The sequence below is a fragment of the Acomys russatus genome, chromosome 13 (assembly GCF_903995435.1).
Source record: "Acomys russatus chromosome 13, mAcoRus1.1, whole genome shotgun sequence".
NCBI lineage: Eukaryota > Metazoa > Chordata > Mammalia > Rodentia > Muridae > Acomys > Acomys russatus.
In genome coordinates, this window is record NC_067149.1 from 31799546 (window position 1) to 31822408 (window position 22863).

General features: G+C 35.8%; 1 protein-coding gene across 3 annotated transcripts in view; it reads left to right on the top strand.

Annotated features, from left to right (window-relative positions):
* The window catches only part of Chl1 (cell adhesion molecule L1 like), an 81347-nt gene extending 59079 nt beyond the window's left edge, over positions 1 to 22268 (top strand). For 2 of the 3 annotated variants that reach the window (XM_051155003.1, XM_051155004.1), the window contains 9 exons: positions 2759 to 2981; positions 4950 to 5065; positions 5224 to 5428; positions 5631 to 5753; positions 11990 to 12169; positions 15160 to 15321; positions 15956 to 16087; positions 18584 to 18656; positions 21386 to 22268. In XM_051155003.1, the coding sequence (XP_051010960.1) occupies positions 2759 to 2981; positions 4950 to 5065; positions 5224 to 5428; positions 5631 to 5753; positions 11990 to 12169; positions 15160 to 15321; positions 15956 to 16087; positions 18584 to 18656; positions 21386 to 21602 (1431 nt within the window). In that variant the 3' untranslated portion in view covers positions 21603 to 22268. The remainder of the gene's footprint in view (positions 1 to 2758; positions 2982 to 4949; positions 5066 to 5223; positions 5429 to 5630; positions 5754 to 11989; positions 12170 to 15159; positions 15322 to 15955; positions 16088 to 18583; positions 18657 to 21385) is intronic. The other variant, XM_051155005.1, reaches the window with a different exon arrangement.
* The last annotated feature ends 595 nt before the right edge of the window (positions 22269 to 22863 follow it).

The window sequence follows — 22863 nt, forward strand, 5'->3', positions numbered from 1 at the left end:
GGTTATATTTATATATTTAGGTGTGTGTGTGTGTGTGTGTGTGTGTGTGTGTGTGTGTGTGTGTGTGTGTGTAACAATACCAAGTTTAAAAAAATGGCTGTGATGTTGAGAGGGAGCAAGGCAGGAGTCCATGGAAGAGGTTGGAGAGAAGAAAGGTAAGATGATGTCATTCTATTTTACTTAAAAATGTGTCATATTAAAGTATGGATTTAGATCTTCTAATTTACATTTAATCTAAGGACTTTTTAGAATGCTTCTTCCTTGATAGTTTCTGTCCATTGTTGCTAAGCCCGGTTAAATAAATAAATAACATAACTAATTTTGAAGAAAATGCATGAATAATACCTACACAACAAACAAGTGAATAAATTCACCCAGACACCAAGGTAAAGTACAGATATGGAAAGTTCTTCAATTATCGTTTTAAATGGCCATAGACCGGGCATTTAACTCCAAGCACTAAAGGTTTAATTATATGCATTGAATGTTTTACAAGAAAAAGAATCCACCTACATTTAAAATGAAACTAAGAAGGATTAAATGGAAAATTAAGGAAACAGCACAGTGAATACTGTTTAGAAAATGTGTTATATTCTTAGAAATTTGTAGAAGGGTGAATTTTAATTATTCTCTCTGCAGAAAGATACATATGCATGGTGCAGTACATACTTACATGATTTTAAACTTTTATATTCTTTACAATGTAAACATATTCGAAATAACATGTGGTCTACAATAATCCCATACAATTTCTGTCATTAAAATTAATAAATAATCTCAAGTAGTTCTTAAAAATATAATTAAGACACAGTGGCAGTCTCACTAGTGTCTAAATTGATACGCATAACCTTGCCTCATTTGTGGCTTTCTCTGAATACATGTTAGATGCATAGACTCTTTTTCCAGAATATTATGCATAAGTCTTGTTAACAATAGCACAGACTTCTCAGGTCCTTCAAAGGACATCTCCAGATTCTTAGATCTCTAACTTAATAACATCTTTCTGATGATCCCTACCTTGTGGACAGGGCTGTGAGCAAAATGGAAGGCTGGTGGCCTTTCCACCTGATTCATCTTTCCCTTCTGAGACTGACCTCTTGTTATATTAGTTGAGAATTATTGAAATCTAGTTGACTATTGCCTCAAAGCAAAGTACAAAATTCCTTCAGGAGCTAAGAGACTAAAGAGTTGGCAAAATAGCTAACCAATTTTTCTTAACACTGGACAGTTTCTAATTATAATTATAATTGAGTCAGAACATTAAATTTGTCTTTTTCCTTGGGAAAAAATATGATCAAATTGAATAGTCTGAATTTTACATATTTATTGTCAGTAATGATTAAAATACATAATTCTTATGGTAGTCTGCATCTAAAATCTTGTGTCATAGACTAGAGCATTGGTGTGGTGTTTAAGAACACATACTGTCTTATAGAAGATTGATTTTTTTTTCCTAGCACCCATGATGGGTGCCTCAGGACCTTCTGTAACCTCAGCCCTAGGGGATCTCATGCCATCTTTGGATTCCATGACCACCTGCACTCACTTGCACATACCTACACACAGACATACTGCATACATGTAGTTCAAAATAAAAATAAATCCTGAAAAATACCATAATCTTACTTATTTAGATAATATTTTGGCCCTTAATGGATATAATGATTTAAACCAGGCCCCATACAATACCCACATTATACTGAAATATTTTAAGCAATAATTTCTAATACCTAGAAATATAAAAAAAGAGTTCTGGGAATTAGAGTCATGTTATACCTTGAATTTTTTTCTCCTAAGTAATGTAAGTAGTTACTCTGGAATAAATATAAAACTAAAATTATTTGTTGATAAAGCATGCTGCTTTCAATGTAATTACAACCAATGCTTGTAATAAGTATTTTAGCCAGTTTTACTGAATAAAGAAGCATAGCAAGAACATTTTATATAAAATTTAATCACCCACATACACAGACAGAATTACTTTTAATATAAATGAACTTCTAGGATGAAAAGTACATTTTAAGCGATTTTTACATAGCTGAATCATTTAAATAAAGTAGCCATTACGAAAATTAAATTGGTGCTTCGAACCACATTGTTTTTCTTTAAAATTTTTCTTAATTAAACACTAATACGGAATTAACTAATTCCAATTTCAAAAAAGTCAGAAACTCTTCCACAAAGCCTTCCTATACAGTAAAATAAAGTAAGCAAAATTGCCATTTTGTGTCAAGGAGCCATGAGAGTATTTGTTAGAAAGAGGAATTACTGCTTCTGCGTAGTCTCTATAAACTTGTTCATTTTCCAGAATTAAATGTGGCCCCATCTCTCTCTTTCCACGGGAGATGGGACAGGACCTTGTGGAGGAAACTAGTCTGCCTGAGGAGCCATGAACCAAGAGTTCATGGCCACGTAGTTTCCCTTTCTTTGGTTGTGAAAATGTAGAATATAGGAGATGCTTGAGAAAACCTGAAAAAACTATTTGCAGTTTATTTATTTTACATATGAGCATTTATATTTTTCATGTGTGTGTAATTTGAGCTCCTAAAGTATGGATATCCTATGTCTTGGGATGGTGGAAGACTGACCTGTAAATTTAAACTAATAAAGTGACAAAAGTGCTTCTGACTCAAAGGAGCATAGTTAAGATCTCTAACTTTATTTTTCAATTACTCTTACACTCTTTACTGTGATTCCCTGCTGTCTTTAGGTCAGTGTATCTACAAGTACATCAAATGAACCATGATTTCTGTTTTAGCCTTTGAAATCCATGGAGCAGAATGGGCCAGGACTGGAGTACAGAGTGAGCTGGAAGCCCCAGGGAGCCCCTGAAGAATGGGAAGAAGAAACAGTTACAAACCACACACTGCGCGTGATGACACCTTCTGTCTATGCTCCTTATGATGTTCAAGTCCAAGCCATCAATCAGCTTGGCTCTGGGCCTGAGCCTCAGTCAGTGACGCTCTATTCAGGGGAAGACTGTAAGTGGCTTGTCCTTAAATCCTAAACCTAACCCTAACTCTAACCCTAACCCTAGCCTTAGCCCTAACCCTAACCCTAACCCTAGTACTAACCCTAACCCTAACCCTAACACCTAACACTAAACCTAACCCTAACGTTTTCAAGTTCCCACATTTGTGTCAACATTTTTAAGTACCTACTGCTTGCAAAGAGTCTATATTACCTGGGAGACAGAAAAAAAAAACAAAACACATGCCTGGGAAGGTTTATCTTGGGCAGGATAGAGTGATAGAGAAGTGCTTCGGCTTGCTGATAGTGTGTCGGTCCAGAATGCACAAAGCTCTGTGTTGAATTGTGAGCATGGCATAGCACTAGATGTGAGGGCAAATGGCTATAATTCTACTACTTAGAAGGTAGGGACTGGGAGAACAGAAGTTTAAGGGCATCCTTTGCTACACAACATATTTGAGGCTCTGGGACATATGATTCAGTGTCAAAAATAAATAAATAAATAGAGCTTTAAAAACAAATAAAAAAAAACCCAATCATAACAGCAAAAGAAGTACTTTGAAAGTTTCAGCCTTATTCAGGAACCTGTTTGTATTTTGAAAAATCAAAGGCCTGGAACTATCATCACAAGACTCAGCGAAGGAACATAATGATTCTGGGTGTTCAAGGTTTTGTTAGATTTACCTTTTTTTCTCAAGGACTTACAGAAACAGTCTACATAATTCCCTGGGCCATACTTACATGCCTGGAGACTTCCTAACACAGAAGAGATCCTTACTCATATTTGAATATGATTTCTACCCATATACACAATTTGAAGTAGCTGTCATGAGGTTATATTATTAAATGTTAAAAGCATAATAACTACTGCAATTATAATTCCAGAATTAAAAAACAGCATTGGACAACTTTGCACATTAGGAAATATTCTTATTTTCTTCAAAGACCTGGAATCAGGCTTTGAATCTAAAGCTAAAAGTCAAAAATAATAAGTGCTCTATTATTCTACCAGTCTTCAAATTATTGTACTCAAATATAAAGACACAAAGAACATCATGTATGAGCAATTTGGCTTTTTAGAAATCTGAGTTCTGTAGACTAGAATGATAATGCTGGTATCATAAGGATCTACAAAAGTGTATATGAATCAATATTGGGAGAATATCTAAATATCTGAAGCCTATTACATGCTCAATTGATGTTGACTGTTTTCTTAGGTGTATTTCTTTTGCTGGATAAAGAACCATGACCAAGAGCAGTGTTGGTAGGAAAAGTATATTTCAGCTTACAACTCTTAGGTCACATTCCATCACTGAAGAAAGTCAAGGCAGGAATTCAAGACAGAACCTGGAAGCAGGAATTCATGCAGGCACCACGGAGGATTGTTGCTACTGGCTTGATGTCTTGGCTTATCCAGACTGCTTTATTGTACAACCCAGGACCACCAACATATGTGAAGGTGGCACCCACAGTGGGTGAGGCCCTCCCAAATCAGTCAATGAATCAAGCAATTGCTCCATAGACTTGACTAAAAGCAATGGCTAAAAGAGAATGGATGCATTTTCTCAGTTTGAAGTTCCCTTTACCCTGAAGACCCTTCCTTGTGCCAAGTTGACTGATTAATTAATAATCTAAAACCTCATCAGAACAACTGTTGTTATTAATATTAAGCTAATCCTGAAATGGCTACTTTATGTTACTGGAGCTTTTTTTTTTCCCCCAAAGAACATTCCAGAGTACGTGGATTAAAATTTCCATGCATTTGTCCTCATCACTGCCATCATTTCTTAATGGAATACAGTAACTCCTGTTACTGGCTGAGAAAGTCCTCTGTAACAAGAAACTGCTGGTAGTGTTTGAAACCAACAGTACACAAGTGCTTTTCCCAGACTAAATATTCTGAAGATCAGTCTTGGAAAGATATTGTGTCATCAAGTATGCAGATCATTGGAAACTAATCAAACTTAAATGCTTTACAGATCCTAGTACAGCTCCTGTGATCCATCGTGTGGATATTATGAACAGTACATTAGTCAAAGTTACCTGGTCATCAATTCCAAAGGAAACAGTACACGGACTCCTGAGAGGGTACCAGGTTGGTACCAGGTTGATTTTTTAAAATAAAATTTTGTTTTGTTTTTACTTCCTAGTTGATACTATTGAATTTGTTTCTTGCCTGGGATTTTAAGCTGATTTCAAGAGGTCAACTGTTAGTACAGTTGCTGTGTTAAATGATTTGCATTTTCATTGCAGATAAATTGGTGGAAAACAAAAAGTCTGTTGGATGGAAGGACACATCCCAAAGAAGTGAACATTCTTAGATTTTCAGGACAGCGCAATTCTGGAATGGTTCCTTCCCTAGATGCCTTTAGTGAATTTCACTTAACAGTCTTAGCCTATAATTCCAAAGGAGCTGGTCCAGAGAGTGAGCCTTATATATTTCAGACACCAGAAGGAGGTGAGACAATAAATATGGAGTGTGCCATCTATGCAAATTCCCTAATGGCTATGCTAAACATCCCCTTCATTTTTAATAGTTAGTGTGCAGCTCATAGGAACTCACATCTCAGTGTCTACAAATGTATGATCTCATGGTGCTCTTTGTTTTTCTAGAAATCTATTAGTTTATGAGCATCCTTTTATGATCTTATGTTTTCTAGTGCCTGAACAGCCAAGTTTTCTCAAGGTCATCAAAATTGATAAAGACACAGCCACTTTATCCTGGGGCCTTCCTAAGAAACTAAATGGAAATTTAACTGGTTATCTCTTACAGTACCAGATAAGTAAGTACAGATTTGAACTGGAATTAACTTACCAATGATTATTTTTTAATTTATTTTTTATTTTTTTTTGGTTTGAGGAATTAGCTTGCTCCATATTGAAGACTATTCCCTAAAGCACAAGGCTCAGAAAATGTCTTACAGATAAACTGCAGCCTCTGGGAGTTCTAATAGTAAACTTTTATTTTACTAAAACGAGGCTATGTTCACCCATTTATGTATGACACATATCTGTTTTCTCACAAGAATGGTAAATGTGAATTAGGTGGGTAGCAGAAACCACAAGTTCTCACAGTTCATAATTATAATAGGTCTGTGGGGCTTCTATTTTCTAACTAAGACAGTAGACACTACGGAAAGTGCATTTACCATCCATCTGTAAGCAGCTTCCAGAGTGAGGGAACAAACATGCCAGAGAGCAGAGGTAGCAATTAACGTGATGGTGATTCAAAGCACAAGTAGCTACATAAGAAGGCAGACTTTCCCATGGTGTGTGAATGGCTCCAATACCAAGCCGCTGCATATTTACCTGTGAATAACCCTCAATTAGTAGCTTGCTTGTCAGGCAAGTCATGTAGAGAGACTTAGAATAATCCACTCTCGATAGTTGTGTCATTAGATTGAAAATGCTGAGCCAAATTTAGAACATTTTAGAGTCATTACACCCTCTACCTCAGTATATAAGCATCGCATCAAAATGAAAAGTATAGCTTTAGTCATAGCTCAAAAATAAGACTTTATAGACATGAAATTTTAAGTAGCTCACATATTAGTACTATAGGCCTTCAGTCTACCATGCTCAAAAAACCCAACCTCATCATGGCCTGGGTATATTACTCTGCTGTCTCTTGAGCTGTCTTGTCTGGGTCATATATGAACCCTAGGTTCCATTGATCCCTGCTAAGCACAGTACATCTGTTTAAGGAAATACAAATGAAATCCAGGAGCAGTAGTCTTTCAGTGTTCTGCTGCATGTTCACTTGGTAGTGTTCTTTCTTGTTGTTACATGCAATCCGTAAAATACATAATATAGAGTATATCCATGCTGATTTATGGACGAAGGAATTGATACACATAGACTCTCTCATTTAGGGTCATATACAACAATGTTAAGTTCTGGTTTAGGATGCAAACATAAGGCTGACATGTCTACATTCTGAGTCCTTAAGTCACACTCTTCCAAGAACCAGTTTTTAAAACAGTGCGCAGAACTGAAATAATTTAAGAGTTTTAATTCCTCACTTGGTTTAGTGAAGCTGTGTCATATCTTTGAATTTCTTTAAATTGAAGTATTTTGGGTTTTTTTTCAAGCGTCAAAAATATTTAAGTTAAGTCTTTTCAGAGATTGTATTAAATCTGAGGCAATGCAAGAAAAACAAGAGTAATTAAAATACTTAAACTATATTACATAGTTTTTCTTTCCATATGAGGAACAGGTATATCCTTGGCAAAGCAATATATAACTGGGTTTATGGCTAGTAATTTGGTCATAGAAATCAGATTTAAGATATATTAACCTAATTTCCCAAGTCAAAGCACACACTGAAGAGGTCCTGTTAGAAGTAATTAAAGAGGGAAAAAGGAGAGTATAAAGCTAACAAATAATCTATGTGCAAAATCAGGTGTGGCTGTCACATCAGCCTGAATTTTCTTTCCATTGCCAAAGTATATTCCAGGAAACTCAAGAAAACACACACACAATAAAAGAGATAAAATACAATTATTACTATACCAGCAGGACAGAATTATTTTGCCATGGAATCTTTCAGATATATGTATGTTTTGATGGATGTGGTCCAGAAAGCAAACACATGGCTCATGGGAATAGGGTAGTCTCTTTCCTATCCAAGGGAACCTCATGGGCTTTCAGCTCTTTAACTCACATCTGATGTGAGAGCAACTTGGAGTCGAACTGGCAGTGGGCGTCCCTTCTCCCACTTCCTACCTGGTTGCCTGTCTGTCTTCTTGGGAAATCTCAGAGTTTGTTTGCATTTCTTTATTAATTATTATTGTTGTTGTTGTTGTTGTTGTTATTTTGTTTAAATAATTTATTCAGATTACACCTCAATTTTATACCCTCACATGAGTCTTCCTGTTCCCCTCTTCCTCCTTTCCTTCTTTCACCCTATTCCCCTCCCCCACATATGATTACAGCCTGTCAGGGCTCATCCAGGTATCCTGCTTACCTTTCCTCTGAGTGCTACCAGGCATCCCCACCAAGAGGAAGTGGTCATTTCAGAGTTCATGTCAGAGTTACTCCGTGCTCTCCACACAACTGTGGAGAACGCACTGTCCATTGGCTAGATCTAATTAGGGATCTACATTTACTGCACTCACTGTCATTGGTTGGTACAGTAGTTTATGCAGGCCTCCCTGGGTCCAGATCGGCCAGCCTTAATGCTCTTCTTGTAGGGATCCAGGACCCTCTGGGTCCTACTTCTCCATTCTACAATATCTCTCTCACCTGGAGTCACAGTAGGAAGTCTAGGTATCTGTTCCCATCCCCCACTGAGTGAAGACTCTGAGAGGACATCCATGTTGGGCTAGTGAGTATATACTATGTGTATCTTTCTGGGTCTTGGTTAACTCACTTGGGATGATCATTTCTAGTTCCTTCTATTTGCCTGCAAATTTCAAGATTTCGCTGTTTTTGAAAGCTGAGTAGTATTCCACAGTATAAATATACCACAGTTTCTTTATCCGTTCTTAGACTTAGGAACATCTAGGTTGTTTCCAGATTCTGGCTATTAAGAATAAGTCTGCTATGAATATAGTTGAGCAAATGTCCTTGTGTGGTGGAACATTTTTTGGGTATATTCCAAGGAGAGGAATAGCTAGCTAGACCATGAGTTAGCCCTATTCTCAATTTTCTGAGAAAGCACCAGATTGATTTCCAAAGTGGTTATATGAGTTTGCACTCCCACCAGCAATGAAGGAGTGTTCCCCTTTCTCTACAACCTCGCCAGCATGTGCTGTCACTTGAGATCTTGATCTTAGCTATTATGATGGGTGTAAGATGGAATCTCAGAGTAATTTTGATTTGCATTTTTCAGATGACTAAAGACTTTGAGCATTTCTTTAAGTGTTTCTTATCCATTCAATATTCCTCTGTTGAGAATACTCTGTTTAGTTGTGAACCTCATTTTGTAATTGGGTTATTTGGTTTGGTGGTGTTTAATTTCTTGAGTTTTTTTTCCTTTTTTATTATTAATTCATTCAAATTACATCTCAGTTGTTAGCCCATCCCTTGTACCCTCCCATTCCTCCCCCCTCCCGCTTACCCCCCTATTCCCCTCCCCTATGTCTGTGACTGAGGGGGACCTCCTCCTCCTGTATATGCTCATAGGGTATTGAGTGTCTTCTTGGTGACCTATTATCCTTCCTCTGAGTGCTACCAGGTGTCCCCATCCAAGGGACATGGTCAAATATGGGGCACCAGAGTTTGTGTGAAAGTCAGATTTCCTTCTCTACTTAACGGTAGAGAATGTCCTGTCCATCGGCTAGTCTGGGTAGGGGTTCGAAGTTTACTGCCTATATTTTCCTTGGCTGGTGCCATAGTTTGAGGAGGAGAGTTCTTTATATATTTTGGATATTAGCCCTTTGTCAGATGTAGGGTTGGTGAAGATCTTTTTCCAGTCTGTAGGCTGTCTCTTTGATATGTTGAAAGTGTCTTCTGCCTTACAGAAGCTTCTCAGCCTCATGAGGTCCAATTTTTTAGTTGTTGCCCTTAGAGTCTGTGCTATTGGTGTTCTGATCAGGAAGTTGTCTCCTGTGCCAATGAGTTCAAATCTGTTCCCCACTTTTTTTTCTAACAGATTTGGTATCTTTGGTCTTATGTTGAGGTCTTTAATCCACTTGGACTTGAGTTTTGTGCATGGTGGTAAACATGGATCTACTTGCATCTTTCTACATGTAGACATCCAGTTAGACCAGCACCATTTGTTGAAGATGCTACCCATTTTCCATTGAATTGATTTGGCTTCTTTTTAAAAAAAAGTGTCAATAGGTGTGTGCACTTATTTCTGGGTCTTCAATTTTATTCCATTGATCAACCATCCTATTGCTATGCTGTTTTAATTACTGTTGCTCTATAGTGCAGCTTGAGATCAGGGGTGGAGATTGAACCAGAGGATCACTTATTATACAGGATTGTTTTAGCTATTCTGGGCTCTTTTTTCCATATGAAGTTGAGAATTGATCTTTCAAGGTCTTTTTTAAAAAAATGTTTAGGTGTTTTGAAAGGGATTTCATTGAATCTGTAAATTACTTATAGTAAGACATCCATTTTCACTATGCTAATTCTCCTGATACACAAACAAGGGAGATCTTTTCATCTTGTGGTGTCATCTTCCATTTCCTTCTTCAGAGACTTGAAGTTTTTTGTTTTTTTTTTTTTTCATAAAAGTCTTTCACTTGCTTGGTTAAAGTAACAACTAGATCCTTTATATTATTTGTGGCTTTCATGAAGGGTGTAGTTTCCCTAATTTCTTTCTCAGTACAATTGTCATTTGTGTACAGGAGAGCTACTGACTTTTTTTAGTTGATTTTGTATCCAACCACTTTGCTGAAGATGTTTATGAGCAGTAGAAGTTCTCTGGTTGAATTTTGGGGGTGACTTATGTACATTATCATATCATCTGCAAATAGGGGTAATTTGACTCCCTCCTTTCCCGTTTGGATCTCCTTGTTCTCCTTCAGTTATCTTATTGCTCTAGCTAGAGCTTCATTGACAAAAACCAACACCCATTCATGTTTAAAATCTTGGAGAGATCAGGGATATAGGCACATACCGAAGCATAATAAAGGCCATATACCACAAGCTAATAGCCAACATCAAATTAAATGAAGAGATACTAAAGGAAATTTCACTAAAATCGGGCACTAGACAAGGCTGTCCACTCTCTCCATACCTCTTCAATATAGTACTTGAAATTCTCCCTAGAGCAATGAGACAACAAAACAAAATCAAGGGGATCCAAATGTTTGCATTTTTTGTTATAAACATAGAGAAAGAGTTGAGTGGGGAGCAGTGGCACACATCTGTAATCCCAGCACTTGGACAGGCAGAGGCAGGTGGATCTTTGCAAGTTTGAGGCCAACCTGGTTTACAAAGTAAGTCCAGGACAGCCTAGGCTACAGAGAAACCCTGTCTGGACACACACACACACATACACACACTAATACCAACACCACCAACAACAACAATAACAAAAACAACAACAAAAGAAAAACAAAGTTGATTATCCCATAATATTCTGACCATTACTGCAACAATGGTATATATCACCAGATAGATCATTACTATAATTTGCAGAGTTTACAACGTTGTAAGAATGCTGGTGGATTTTCTCCTCAAGCATCTACTATAGTACCTTCTGGTAGTATGAAACCTAACTATCAGCGAGAAAGCTTATGAGTCAGCTTGATTTTTTTTCCATGCATTGTGTCAAAGTTTGTGGTGTCTTAAATAATAGAATCTTACCAACAACTCCTGATGTTCATCTAAGAACTTATGTTGGTGATAGGACCCCATGATTTTTATACTTTGACCTTTTCTTGGGATACTTACATGCAGTACTATACTCTCTGGTTGGGATTGGCGTAACACATTACAGCATCTAGTCAATCAAATAATAATGAGAGTTAGCGACCAAAACTCCATAACATATCTCAGTGCTAAGTTATGTTCAGGATGCTGCAAATATTGAATGTACTGTTTATTTATTACACCTGAAACCACTAAGTATGAGGAATAATTTTGTCACCAATTCAGGAACATATATGCTCACTTGAAGCCACATTTTAAACAAGAAACCCTATAAAACATAAAACAACCATTCTGCATTATTTTTTGTTATCTCAAACAAGAATAAAAATTGAAAGTATTCATACCAAAGATCCAGTTAACATTCAGTAATGGAAAAGTGTTTAACATATATCAACAATTGTGAAAGTGATTGTCTCCACTGTCACATGGTGACTCAGAGTCAAATGGCTATTGTTTAGATATGCCCTAGCATACCAGTCACTGAGTCTCATCCTGGAAAGAGTTTTACTACTAGCATAACCCAGTATTCTCTAAGATGACATAGTGATAATAATCCTTTGTACCTTAAAAGAGTTGCTAGTGATGAATAATGATGGCAATTTTTTTCAATAAGTAGAAATTAAAAATTCAAGACAATGTAACTTCAACTATGAGGAACTCTGAAGCACTAATATTCTTGCTTTTTCTTCAGTAAATGACACCTACGAGATTGGAGAATTAAATGAAGTCAATGTTACTACTCCATCTAAATCCAGCTGGCATCTCTCGAACCTCAATGCAACAACCAAATACAAATTCTACTTGAGGGCGTGCACCTCAAAAGGCTGCGGAAAGCCAATAAGTGAGGAAAGCGCCACACTGGGAGAAGGGAGTAAGTACATGATGCTGCCTATGCTTCTGCAAGTTCACACAGTTGTACTAATGTGAAGGAACCAAGTTTCTGTGAATTAGAAGTGACTGACTCAAACTAACCAACCCTCTATGTACCACTGACGTAGATACAGACTTTACTGATCTTGTCTGTAAAGTTGACATTGGTTCAGTTTATGGGTTTCTGAACAACTGGTTCATAGCTTAGTGTATAAAAAGTCAGAGCCATACTTCTACTTAAGTAAAATAAGTGGACATGAGATTATTAAGGTTGTCTTTTATTTTGGTATATATTTTTCAGTAAAGAATCTAATGTATACCACTTCTATGACTTGACTAATAATACATTAATTCATTTGTCAAGTTTAATTTTACTGTCGTGGTTCAAGCTAAGTAACAATTAAAAATGACTTATCAGTCTGTGATCTCACATGTAGTACAGTTATAATTAGATTATATGATTCTATATTTTCCCTATATTGTAACCATATCCCTTGTAAAATTACTTCTGCAATGACAATTTTAGGATTTTTCTTGTTAATCTATATATAATATCCATTGTGCATCAAGACTGAAATAAAAAAAATGTCATAAAGCAAAATGTACTGAATAACTTATAGTCACATAAACAACTAAGAAAGAAGGACTTGTGTGGGGTTCAGAGTGTTCAGGAGTAGGAGGATTCGAGGGAAGAGAAAAGAGTAATAAGGGGACCATAAGAAGAGGACAATAAGGAAAACTCATTTATTCACAAATAATATATGACAAATATAATTATGTTCTGGGAGGTCTTATGAGCTATAGATTGGTATTACAAACAAATCAGTAGGAGAAATACTGGCAATAGAAGGGTAGTGAAGAAGAAAACAAAATCGTGCATCATTTATTAATGTCACAGTTATGATTCATTAAAACAAATGAATCACTATCACTCATTGTGTTCCTGCTAGGAATAGTTAAATCTGAACTTTACTGTCAGTTTCTCCCTGTTATTGTTCCCATCCTATTTACAAAACTTTGTATCTATATTTTCTTCTCTAACCTTAAAGTTGCTAATATATGAAGAGTATTTTCAAATAAGATCTCTCTCAAACCTGTGAGTTAAGGATGAATCAAACATCAAATGAAATAAATAGCTCATTCATTTCATAAAATTGTTAGACATTAAGATGATGACAATGGTCTAGTCACTAAAGAAGATTATTTCTCAAGGGTTCAAACTAACATCAAATGTTCAGTTTACAGCAGGACAAAGAGTAGTGGTCTAAATACTCACCTTCCATATTGTTCATCTAAGATGTCAAGCCGTAGAGATGCTTGCTGTGTTGGTAGAAGCAACAGCTCACCAGTCAGGAGAAATGTTAGCCCTATTCTGGACAATAGGGAGCATAGAAAAAACAACAACAGAATTGCCTTAGCCATGCTCTGTATTCTACTTTATACATTGGAAATCTGGAGCTGGTTGCAATCCTGCTTGGCAAACATTATTTTTTTGGAGTGTGTAAATCTTTCTGGGTGTTTTCATAACGGATGCCACATCTTTGTTAGATAGTGAAGTTAAAGATGACATGCTTACGTATGTAGAGGCTTATTTCCTCACTATCCTGTGTTGGTTGCTTAAAAACAACATACCATACTAAGATATTTGTGTTCTTTTCCAGGGATGTGCATTTTCAGTATTCCAGATACTGCCCTTTCCCCTGTTGACACTGATTTCTCTTCTGTAGACATATATTGCCATCTTTTAAATTATAACTGCTTTTCCACTAAACTTCATCATAATCTTTGAATGTTATACATACAGTTCTACAGAAGATATATATGTCAGCTGCACTAAGAACTCTAAAAAGCATAACTCTTAAAATTAGAATTTATCGCTGTAAATATTTCCTCTCCTTCCTTTGATTGCGATTTTATACTTATGCTTTGGCTTTCTGGTTATTACTCCAGTTTGAAGGTAGCTCACTACCTAACATCAGAAGAATGGAGTCAGAATATGCTTATAAGTCATTTCTGGTTTGAATAAACCACTTATGTTTCTCTTCTTCAAGGACTTACGTTAAGCGATATACTAATATTTCTGGGTTTTGAAGAAATAATTAATTCCATTCTATTATAGTAATTCATTCTAAAGACTTTGCTTCTCTTTGCAACTGGCTTTATTTCTTCTATGGCACCATTTGTAATGAAAGGCTTTGTTGTTCAGTATCATATAACCAAGTTTTATTCTGTGATAAAAAGTTATAACCAAATGTTGTTGTGTCCTATGCCCACTTAACATAGTTTCATCGTCCATCATCCATTATACTCTCACTAAGGACATTATTTCATTTCATGTGTAAATTGTTAACATTTACCAATTTATATTTTTATGTTGAGTTAATTTCTAGAAAAATTATGTGTTCAATGCCCAAAGTATTTTACACATTTAATTGCAATATCATAAATTAATGTATATTAATTAAACTGGGCTCATTTTCATCTCTCTGAGGTTTGATGATTAAGTTACTGACATATTATTGATAATTCTTTTTGAAAAATATTCATTTTCACACGTCTCAAGTCTCAGTGAAGCAATTCCATCTCAATGTACCTATAAACCTGCACTTAAAATCAAAAGAAGCTATATTCCACTTTTCATTAACTGTGAAAAATAAAATAGCACAAGACTTTATTGGAGCTGTTTTTGTTATTCTTTGAGTCTGTGTTTGGTATTGAGCCATTCACATGACTAGGCAGATTTATAGCATCATTTTATAAGTCAAAAGCCATGAGATGACACCATTGCATTTATTCATTTTCAACATTTTAAGAGAAAATTCTTGAAATGTTATTTTCTGGATCCATTGATAACTCAAGAGCCATTTAAAATAAAAATGTAAAAATGACTTTTTTCTTCATCTCAAAAAAAATGATTTTTTTTTTTTTTGCATTTCTCTCCTGCTTTTCAGCAATTGAGATTCTCATGATTTAACTGTGTACCTTTCTTAGGTAAAGGTATAAGGAAGATAACAGAAGGAGTAAATCTTACCCAAAAGATTCACCCTGTAGAGGTACTTGTGCCGGGAGCGGAACACATTGTTCACCTCATGACTAAGAATTGGGGTGATAACGATAGCATTTTCCAAGATGTAATAGAGACAAGAGGGAGAGGTGAGAAATGAGATTGTACGGGCAGTAGTATTAGACAATTCACTATGTCCTATGGTTTAATTTTACATATATATTATATCATATTATATTATGTTATGATAAAAGTATAGAGTACACTAGATAAAAAGGTCATGATTTCAATTTCATTGGCATACATAGCCTTTCAAAATGACCAAAGTGAAATTACATCACAATAATCCCATGTTTCCCTTACTGGCTATACCAGAGAAGTCACCTGAAAGCATTTCCTGCTAATTAACACCTGTTCATAACAGAAACTAAAAGAAAAACTGAAGCAAACCAAAGCTCGCAGAGGTGCCATGGTGATTTTCTTGTAACCCAGGCAACCTGTGTTGTGGTTTGCTTGCTGCTGCTTTTGCCTTTAACTTCACTATCCTTTCAGATTCCCAGCCTCAGAGCTAAATGCAACAGGACAATGTCTCTTCCTTAGGAAGGAAGGAATGCTTTTCTAGTGTCTCTCAACAAAATGTCCTTCAGATGACTTTATTTCCCATGGGCTGAAATGAAAGGTTATTTATGTATTATTTTAACACTATAGTTGATTGTTCCCCAGTGTTACATGATATCAAGGGCTGATTCCAGAGGTCACCGTTGTGCCTTCTCTGTACAACAGAGTATGCTGGCTTGTATGATGACATCTCCACCCAAGGCTGGTTTATTGGACTGATGTGTGCAATCGCTCTTCTCACACTGGTATTGTTAACTGTTTGCTTTGTGAAGAGGAACAGAGGTGGAAAGTATTCAGGTAAAACCATGGATTAATATGATTTTTCACTTTTAAATCTCATTACTAGGCACCATTCTATGGAAAATATTTTTTAATTACATAGATAAAAACTTTATAGTACATTAGTTATGAAATATACGAAAGAGAAACATTTTAGCTAACTAAACAAAGAAAATATGCATAGTCTATAATGTTATTTTAAGTAATTACTCATTTGAGAGAATGTTTCACTATTAAAGCTGGCGGGCACCAGACCTGCTGGTCCACACCTTTAATCTCAACTCTCAGGAGGCAGAAGCAAGTGGATCTTTGTTAGTTCAAGGCCAGCCTGGTCTACAAAGAGAGTTGCAGGACAGGCAGGGCTACACAGAGAATCCATGTCTCAAAAGCAAACAACCAAAAAAAGTGGCTTCACACTCACTAGTTAGGTTAGGGTGGCTTCGAACTCTCAGAGATGCATCTATACCCCTACCTTCCAAGTACTGAGATTGATGGTCTGCACCACTGTGCCTGGCTGCTTTTAGCATGTCAAAGAGACCATAGGGGCTAGGGTTATGGCTCAATGATTTAGAGTGATAGTTGAGGTCTTGAATTTGGTTTCCAGCAACCATTTTGAGCAGTTTACAATAGTCTGTAACTCCAGCTTCAGGAGGATCTGATGCCTCTGGTCTTCTCTGGCACCTGGATTCACACAAACACACACATTCAAATGAAATACATCTTAAATAGAAAACAATTAAAATAGGTTTTAAAGGGTGATGATGCTTATACACTTAAGACTTTTGGTCATAGATATACAGACGGTATATTACTGAGTCACATGTATGTTTTAATGTCCTAAAAGGAGCTCATTTACATGTAGCATATCTCTGATTCTATGCTCCTATATATGGCTCTGATGTTCTGTGCTGTTACATTTTGATAACTGGCTTCACTACCTAGATTAGAATACAAAATTGCTGATGGTTCATTTCCCACTACTGTACTGCATGACTTCTATTCAATCCACTACCTCTTGAATAAAAATAAAATAATCCTACTTATTAATTTGTTTATTTTTATTTTAATTCAACTTGTTATTTTTAATGCACATTTTAACTGCTTTCATTTCCTGTTCATTGTGTTTTTACAAAGAAAGAAATATTTAACTCCTGCATCTCTTTTTTTATAATATTTACATTTAGGAAATATTCTTTATTGGCTCATGGTTCATCAACCAAATATTTACTGGGACTCTAATACATAGAACCATGAAGAACATGGATTAAAATTTTTCGTAAAACAGTATGACACAGTTGTACATTTCAATTTTCCTCTGAAATCTTAACTGTCATTACCTATGTTCACAATGACTAATAGATATTCCAAGTCATCCATTAGGAACTTTAAAGAGAGGTAGCATTCCTCTTTGATTATCCTTCAAAAAATCCATTTACAAAGTGTGAGGCCCATACATGTCCTGAAGCCCTCCTTCAAGTCAGGCTCTTTAAAACAAAACAGCCTTTGGTATTGAAGGACAGCTGAAAGTAAGCATATGTGGACTTGTTTGCCTGAGTTTTTACAAGAGAATCAAGAACTCATCTCATGTCCCAGATTTTCTAATAAATTTACACTGCTTTTAATGTGGAGGCATGTGCACATTTTCTGGTGTGTTCATGCATGCGGAGGCCAGAGGTTAGCATCCAATATCCTCCCCAATCATCCTCACCTTAGTTTTTTTTATTTTTAACACAGAAATTCTCCCTGAAACTTACAAATTTAGCTAGACAGCCCAGCCAGCAAGCTTTGGAGATTCTTTTATCTCCACCTCCCCAGAGATGGGATTATGGCTGGTTTTCATCAAGTATGGCTTTTTCATGTGGGTGCTTGGATAGAATATAGGTCCTTATTCTTGTTTGACAGGTACTTTTCCAAATGAGCCAACCTCACAGTCCCTCAAATAACTACACATTTATAATGCTGTCTTAGCCTTGATTGTTTTGATTATAGAGGTAGTTGAATTAAAATATTAATGCAAAACATTTGGAAGGGTAAACTGTTTTCATGACATAGGTCGGTTAGGAGCCAAGTACATCTTCAATAGTTTGGATAAAAAATGAATATTGAGTATTTATGTTCATGGACAGAACTCTCTAAGTTGGTCTCTTTCAGTAAGGCAAGTACTCATTTGATATTGAGGAATTACATGAAAGTCTGCCATGGCAGAAAACCGGAACCCAGAAAAATCCTTAAAAGTAACTGAATATATATATATTCAGTAACTGAATATATATATATATATATATATATATATATATATATATATATATATATATATATGCACCTGTGTGTGTGGTGTGGTGTGTGTGTGTGTGTGTGTGTGTGTGTGTATCACATCACTCAGGAAACTAGTATCACTGGTCTAAAATTTTTTTTTGCCAGTGTGTTTTGACTGTGCACCTTTCAGCAGCCATGCTGACAGGTCTTTGCAATATCTTTGAGTTATGTTACACTACTCTAAAATTTTTGTTTCAGTAAAAGAAAAGGAAGACTTACACCCAGATCCAGAAGTTCAGTCAGCAAAAGATGAAACATTTGGTGAATATAGGTAAGTATAAATTTATGTTTTGTGATCAGGTGGAATACTTTTATCAGGGTTGTCAAGTAGAGAAAGTACTTTATCTATACTTGAAGTAATGGAACTACATCACGATGACTTTATAAAGTAGAACTAACCAAAGGATCTCTTAATACTTCTCTGTCCCCATTTCCTTCCTTCCTTCCTTCTTTCTTCTTTCCTTGCTTGCTTGCTTTTTTACTTTCAATCTAATAGTATCTATTTTTGTAAGAACCAAATTATTATGTACAGGGCTAGAGGTGTGTTAAAACTACAGTATGGATAGCAACTAGTATCAATATTCTTTGTTGAAGCTCTGTGCAAAACAGATGTCACATATGACGTCCCCTTAAACTAGTTAGTCAAAGCATCTTAAATCCATTCTTAGTAGTACCATTATGGGAATGATTATTTAAACTTGCATCCACAAACAGAAATTGCAACTCTGCCATGTGCATTTATAAAAAGCGAAGAGGTTCCAAACCAAATTCTACACATGAACCCAGACTTCAAAAAACAAAACAAAACAAATCAGAAAAACAAAATAACTTCCCTCTATGTTCAAATAACATTTATTAAAAATAACTGACTAAAACTATTTTTCATGGCAAGGATTCAGGGGATAGAACAACATAAAAGATAAGTAAAGACTTAAAGTATAGAGTCACTGATAACTGCTTGGGAGATGGTGTGATATTATTTATTTTCTGTGTTTTCTTGGGTATAGTTACCCTTGTTCTGTTGTAGTTCTCATTCTAGTATCCTCTGTAAGGCAGAGTTAATGGAAAGACATTGTCTAAATTTTTGTTTTGTCATGGAATATATTGTCTTCTCCATCTATGGTGACTGAAAGTTTTGCTGAGTGAAGTAGTTTAGAATGGCATCTGTGGTCTCTTAGGGTCTGCAAGATATCTGCACAGGTCCTTCTGGCTTTTAAGATCTCTGTTGGGAAGTCTTGTGTAATTCTAGTATGTTACTAGGCCCATATTTTTTTCTGCTTTCAATATACTTTCTTTGTTCTGTACATTTAGTGTTTTAATTATTATATTGTGGGAGGAATTCTTTTTTGGTCCAATCTATTTGGTGTTCTGTAGGCTTCTTGTAAATTTGTAGGTATCTCTCTCTTTAGGTTATGGAAATTTTCTTCTGTGATTTTGTTGAAGATATTTTCTGGGGCTTTGATCTGGGAATCTTCTTCTTCTATTTCTATTATATTTAGGTTTGGTCTCTTCCTGATGTCCCAGTTTTCCTGGATGTTTTGTGTTCGAGCCTTTTTATAGTTAGCATTTTCTTTGACTGATTTGTTGATTTCTTCTATCCCATTTCCTATTCCTGAGATTCTCCCATCTCTTATTGTATGTTGGTGATGCTTACATCTTTGGTTCCCGTTCTCTTTCCTAGCTTTCCTATCTCCAGGATTGTCTCAGTTTGTGTTTTCCTTATTGTTTCTATTTCCCTTTTCAGGTCTTGAACAGTTAATATTTTTTTTCTCCTATTAGCTTATATTTTTCTTCTTTCCTTAAGAGATTTATTCATTTCCTTAACCTGTTTGTTTGTATGTTTCTATATATCTTTGAGGAATTCATTCATTTTCTCTATTATTAAAGGTATTGTTCATACCTCCTCATTATATATTTTATCTTATCTTCTCCTTTGAGATAAAGCCCTTAGTCTTCCTAACAAATGCTTCTTCTACTTAGAGGTGGTGTGTGTGTGTGTGTGTGTGTGTGTGTGTGTGTGTGTGTGTGTGTGTGTGTCGGGGGGGTGCTTGTGACATGCTGTATTTAATGAGAATGCTTTAACAATTTTAATCAAAGAAAAATTATTAATTTTGTTGGGTACACTAAACAAAACAGAATAAATGTGGAAGAATATGGAAGTTTATATAATCAAAAGGAGAAAGAACAGATCAAAACACGAGGCCAGAAGCAACAGGATAGCACAAAATAATGAAAAGAACATTTGTCTTCTTTCTTTGACCACTGAGTAACAGTTGTAAATGCCATAACTAAATGTCTTATAAACAACAACAAAACATTTCTCACAGTTCTGGAGATGCAGCCGTGAGATCCAGGTAAGGAAGGAATGCATGCTGAGATTGAATGTCTCATGTGTGTGCCCTTTACTTTGGTTCTCCCACATAAACAGCAAGGTGGCTCTCTGGAGCCTCTTTCAATAGAGCAAATCTCTTTCACATGCACTCTGTTTTATAACTAGTAGTATCCAATGACCCCCACCTCCATTGCTATAATTCTGGGGTTTAGCAGTTCAGCTTGTGAGTTTAGTAGCACACAAGTACCCAGACCACAGCCTCAATATAAATCAACATGCTACACCTCTGCACCCCAAGGGAATGCTTCCCTTAAAAAGAAATCAAAAGTGTAAATAATAATAATAATAATAATAATAATAATAATAATAATAATAATAACAACAACAACAACAACAACAATAATAATAATAGAAAAGTGTTCTTCAATTAGTTATGCCTTTCTAGATACTTACATGTAGATATTTATTTTCAGCTGTATGTCTCTGTAATTTGTGTTAATATGATTAACCTGAAAATTATAGAACCTATTAGACCTTGTGAAGTCTTGTTATATGTGGTTGTGAATCTGACCTCCCAGGGAATGACTTTTTTGTTTTTTGTTTTTTGTTTTTTTGTTTTTTTGTTTTTTGTTTTTTTTGTTTTTGTTCTGTTTTGTTTTGTTTTCTAGTGACAGTGATGAAAAGCCTCTTAAGGGAAGCCTTCGGTCCCTGAATAGGAACATGCAGCCCACAGAGAGTGCTGACAGTTTAGTGGCATACGGAGAGGGAGACCACTCAATATTCAATGAAGATGGATCATTTATTGGGGCCTACACTGGAGCTAAGGAGAAAGGATCTGTTGAAAGCAATGGAAGTTCAACTGCCACATTCCCACTCCGGGCATAAGCCCAGCACATTCATGCACCAAGGCTGGCTAGCCCAGACCTCCCTAGTCTCTTCAGGGGAGCAAAGCCTTTTACACAGGAGTGGCAACACATGTCTAGAGGTTGATATTCTGCAAATTTGCTGAGAAAAATAGCACTGCCTCCAAAAAGAAAAAAAAAATCAGATGCCAAGCACTTCAGGTCTGTGTTTCATTTTTGGTTTTGTTTTCAGGTGCTCGAAATGAGGAACACAAAACGAATTCTGTACTTAGATTCACTTTGACTTAATCCAAAGTTCCTGTTTCACATAGTTCACATCTGCCCTGGTTCTCCTGTTCAGTGTGTGCACATTGATGTTGCTAGCTGTGTGGGTTTCTCTCTGGATGCACAATTGTACTCAGTTTTTAAAAAGTGTTTTAGTGACTTCAATTCACTACAGGTTAAAAGATTGTAAGCAAGCAAGCTGGTTATTTAAAATGTAAAAAGGAAATAGAATGTCTTATTATTAAACAATCCATGGAATCTATACAGTCTGAAGTTTTTATTTAAATTTTTAGTAGTAGAAGTCTTAGCTGACCATACAACTCGTATTTATTGAGCTCCTGTTTGCACAGAGACTGCCATCTCCACACAGGTTTAATGCTTTCAATTTCTAGATGATTGTTTTTAATTTCTGTGAATCAACTTTGCATCTGTTTCCTCTTCTCTTCTTCTTCTCTCTCTCTCTCTCTCTCTTTCTCTCTTTCCCTTTCTTACTTTTTTTTAACATGGACTAACTGGAGCTGCAAAGGGAGTGGTGGTCAAAGGTTATCTTAAGAGCAGAAAGATGTTGAGGATTCTATCCAGTATCTTCACTTATATGTTCAGGGCTTTTAGCCCTTCTGTTTATATACTGATACCTTTGGATATATTTCATGGATGCATTGTACAAATTATGTTAATACTTACACAGTTTAAAACATAGTGTTTTATTTTGAAGTGAGAAAGAAAACATGAATAGCCTGTTTGTACAGCTAGAGTATATATAGTAAGATACTGTTTTTATTCTTCTGGGGATAGACACCATAACATGGGATTCCAAATTCAAGGCCACATGAAGAATTGGATTCTGTTCTTCTATAATGTTGTCTCAAAATAAACCATTATATAACCATGAAGGAAATGAACTAATATTTTTCAAAATGAGTTTTGGAGTGGATTCCTACCCCAGCAACCCCAAAAGAAAGTTATTTACAGTAAAACTTCTTACACACCTGTTAGTTTATGTCACATTGTAGATGTAT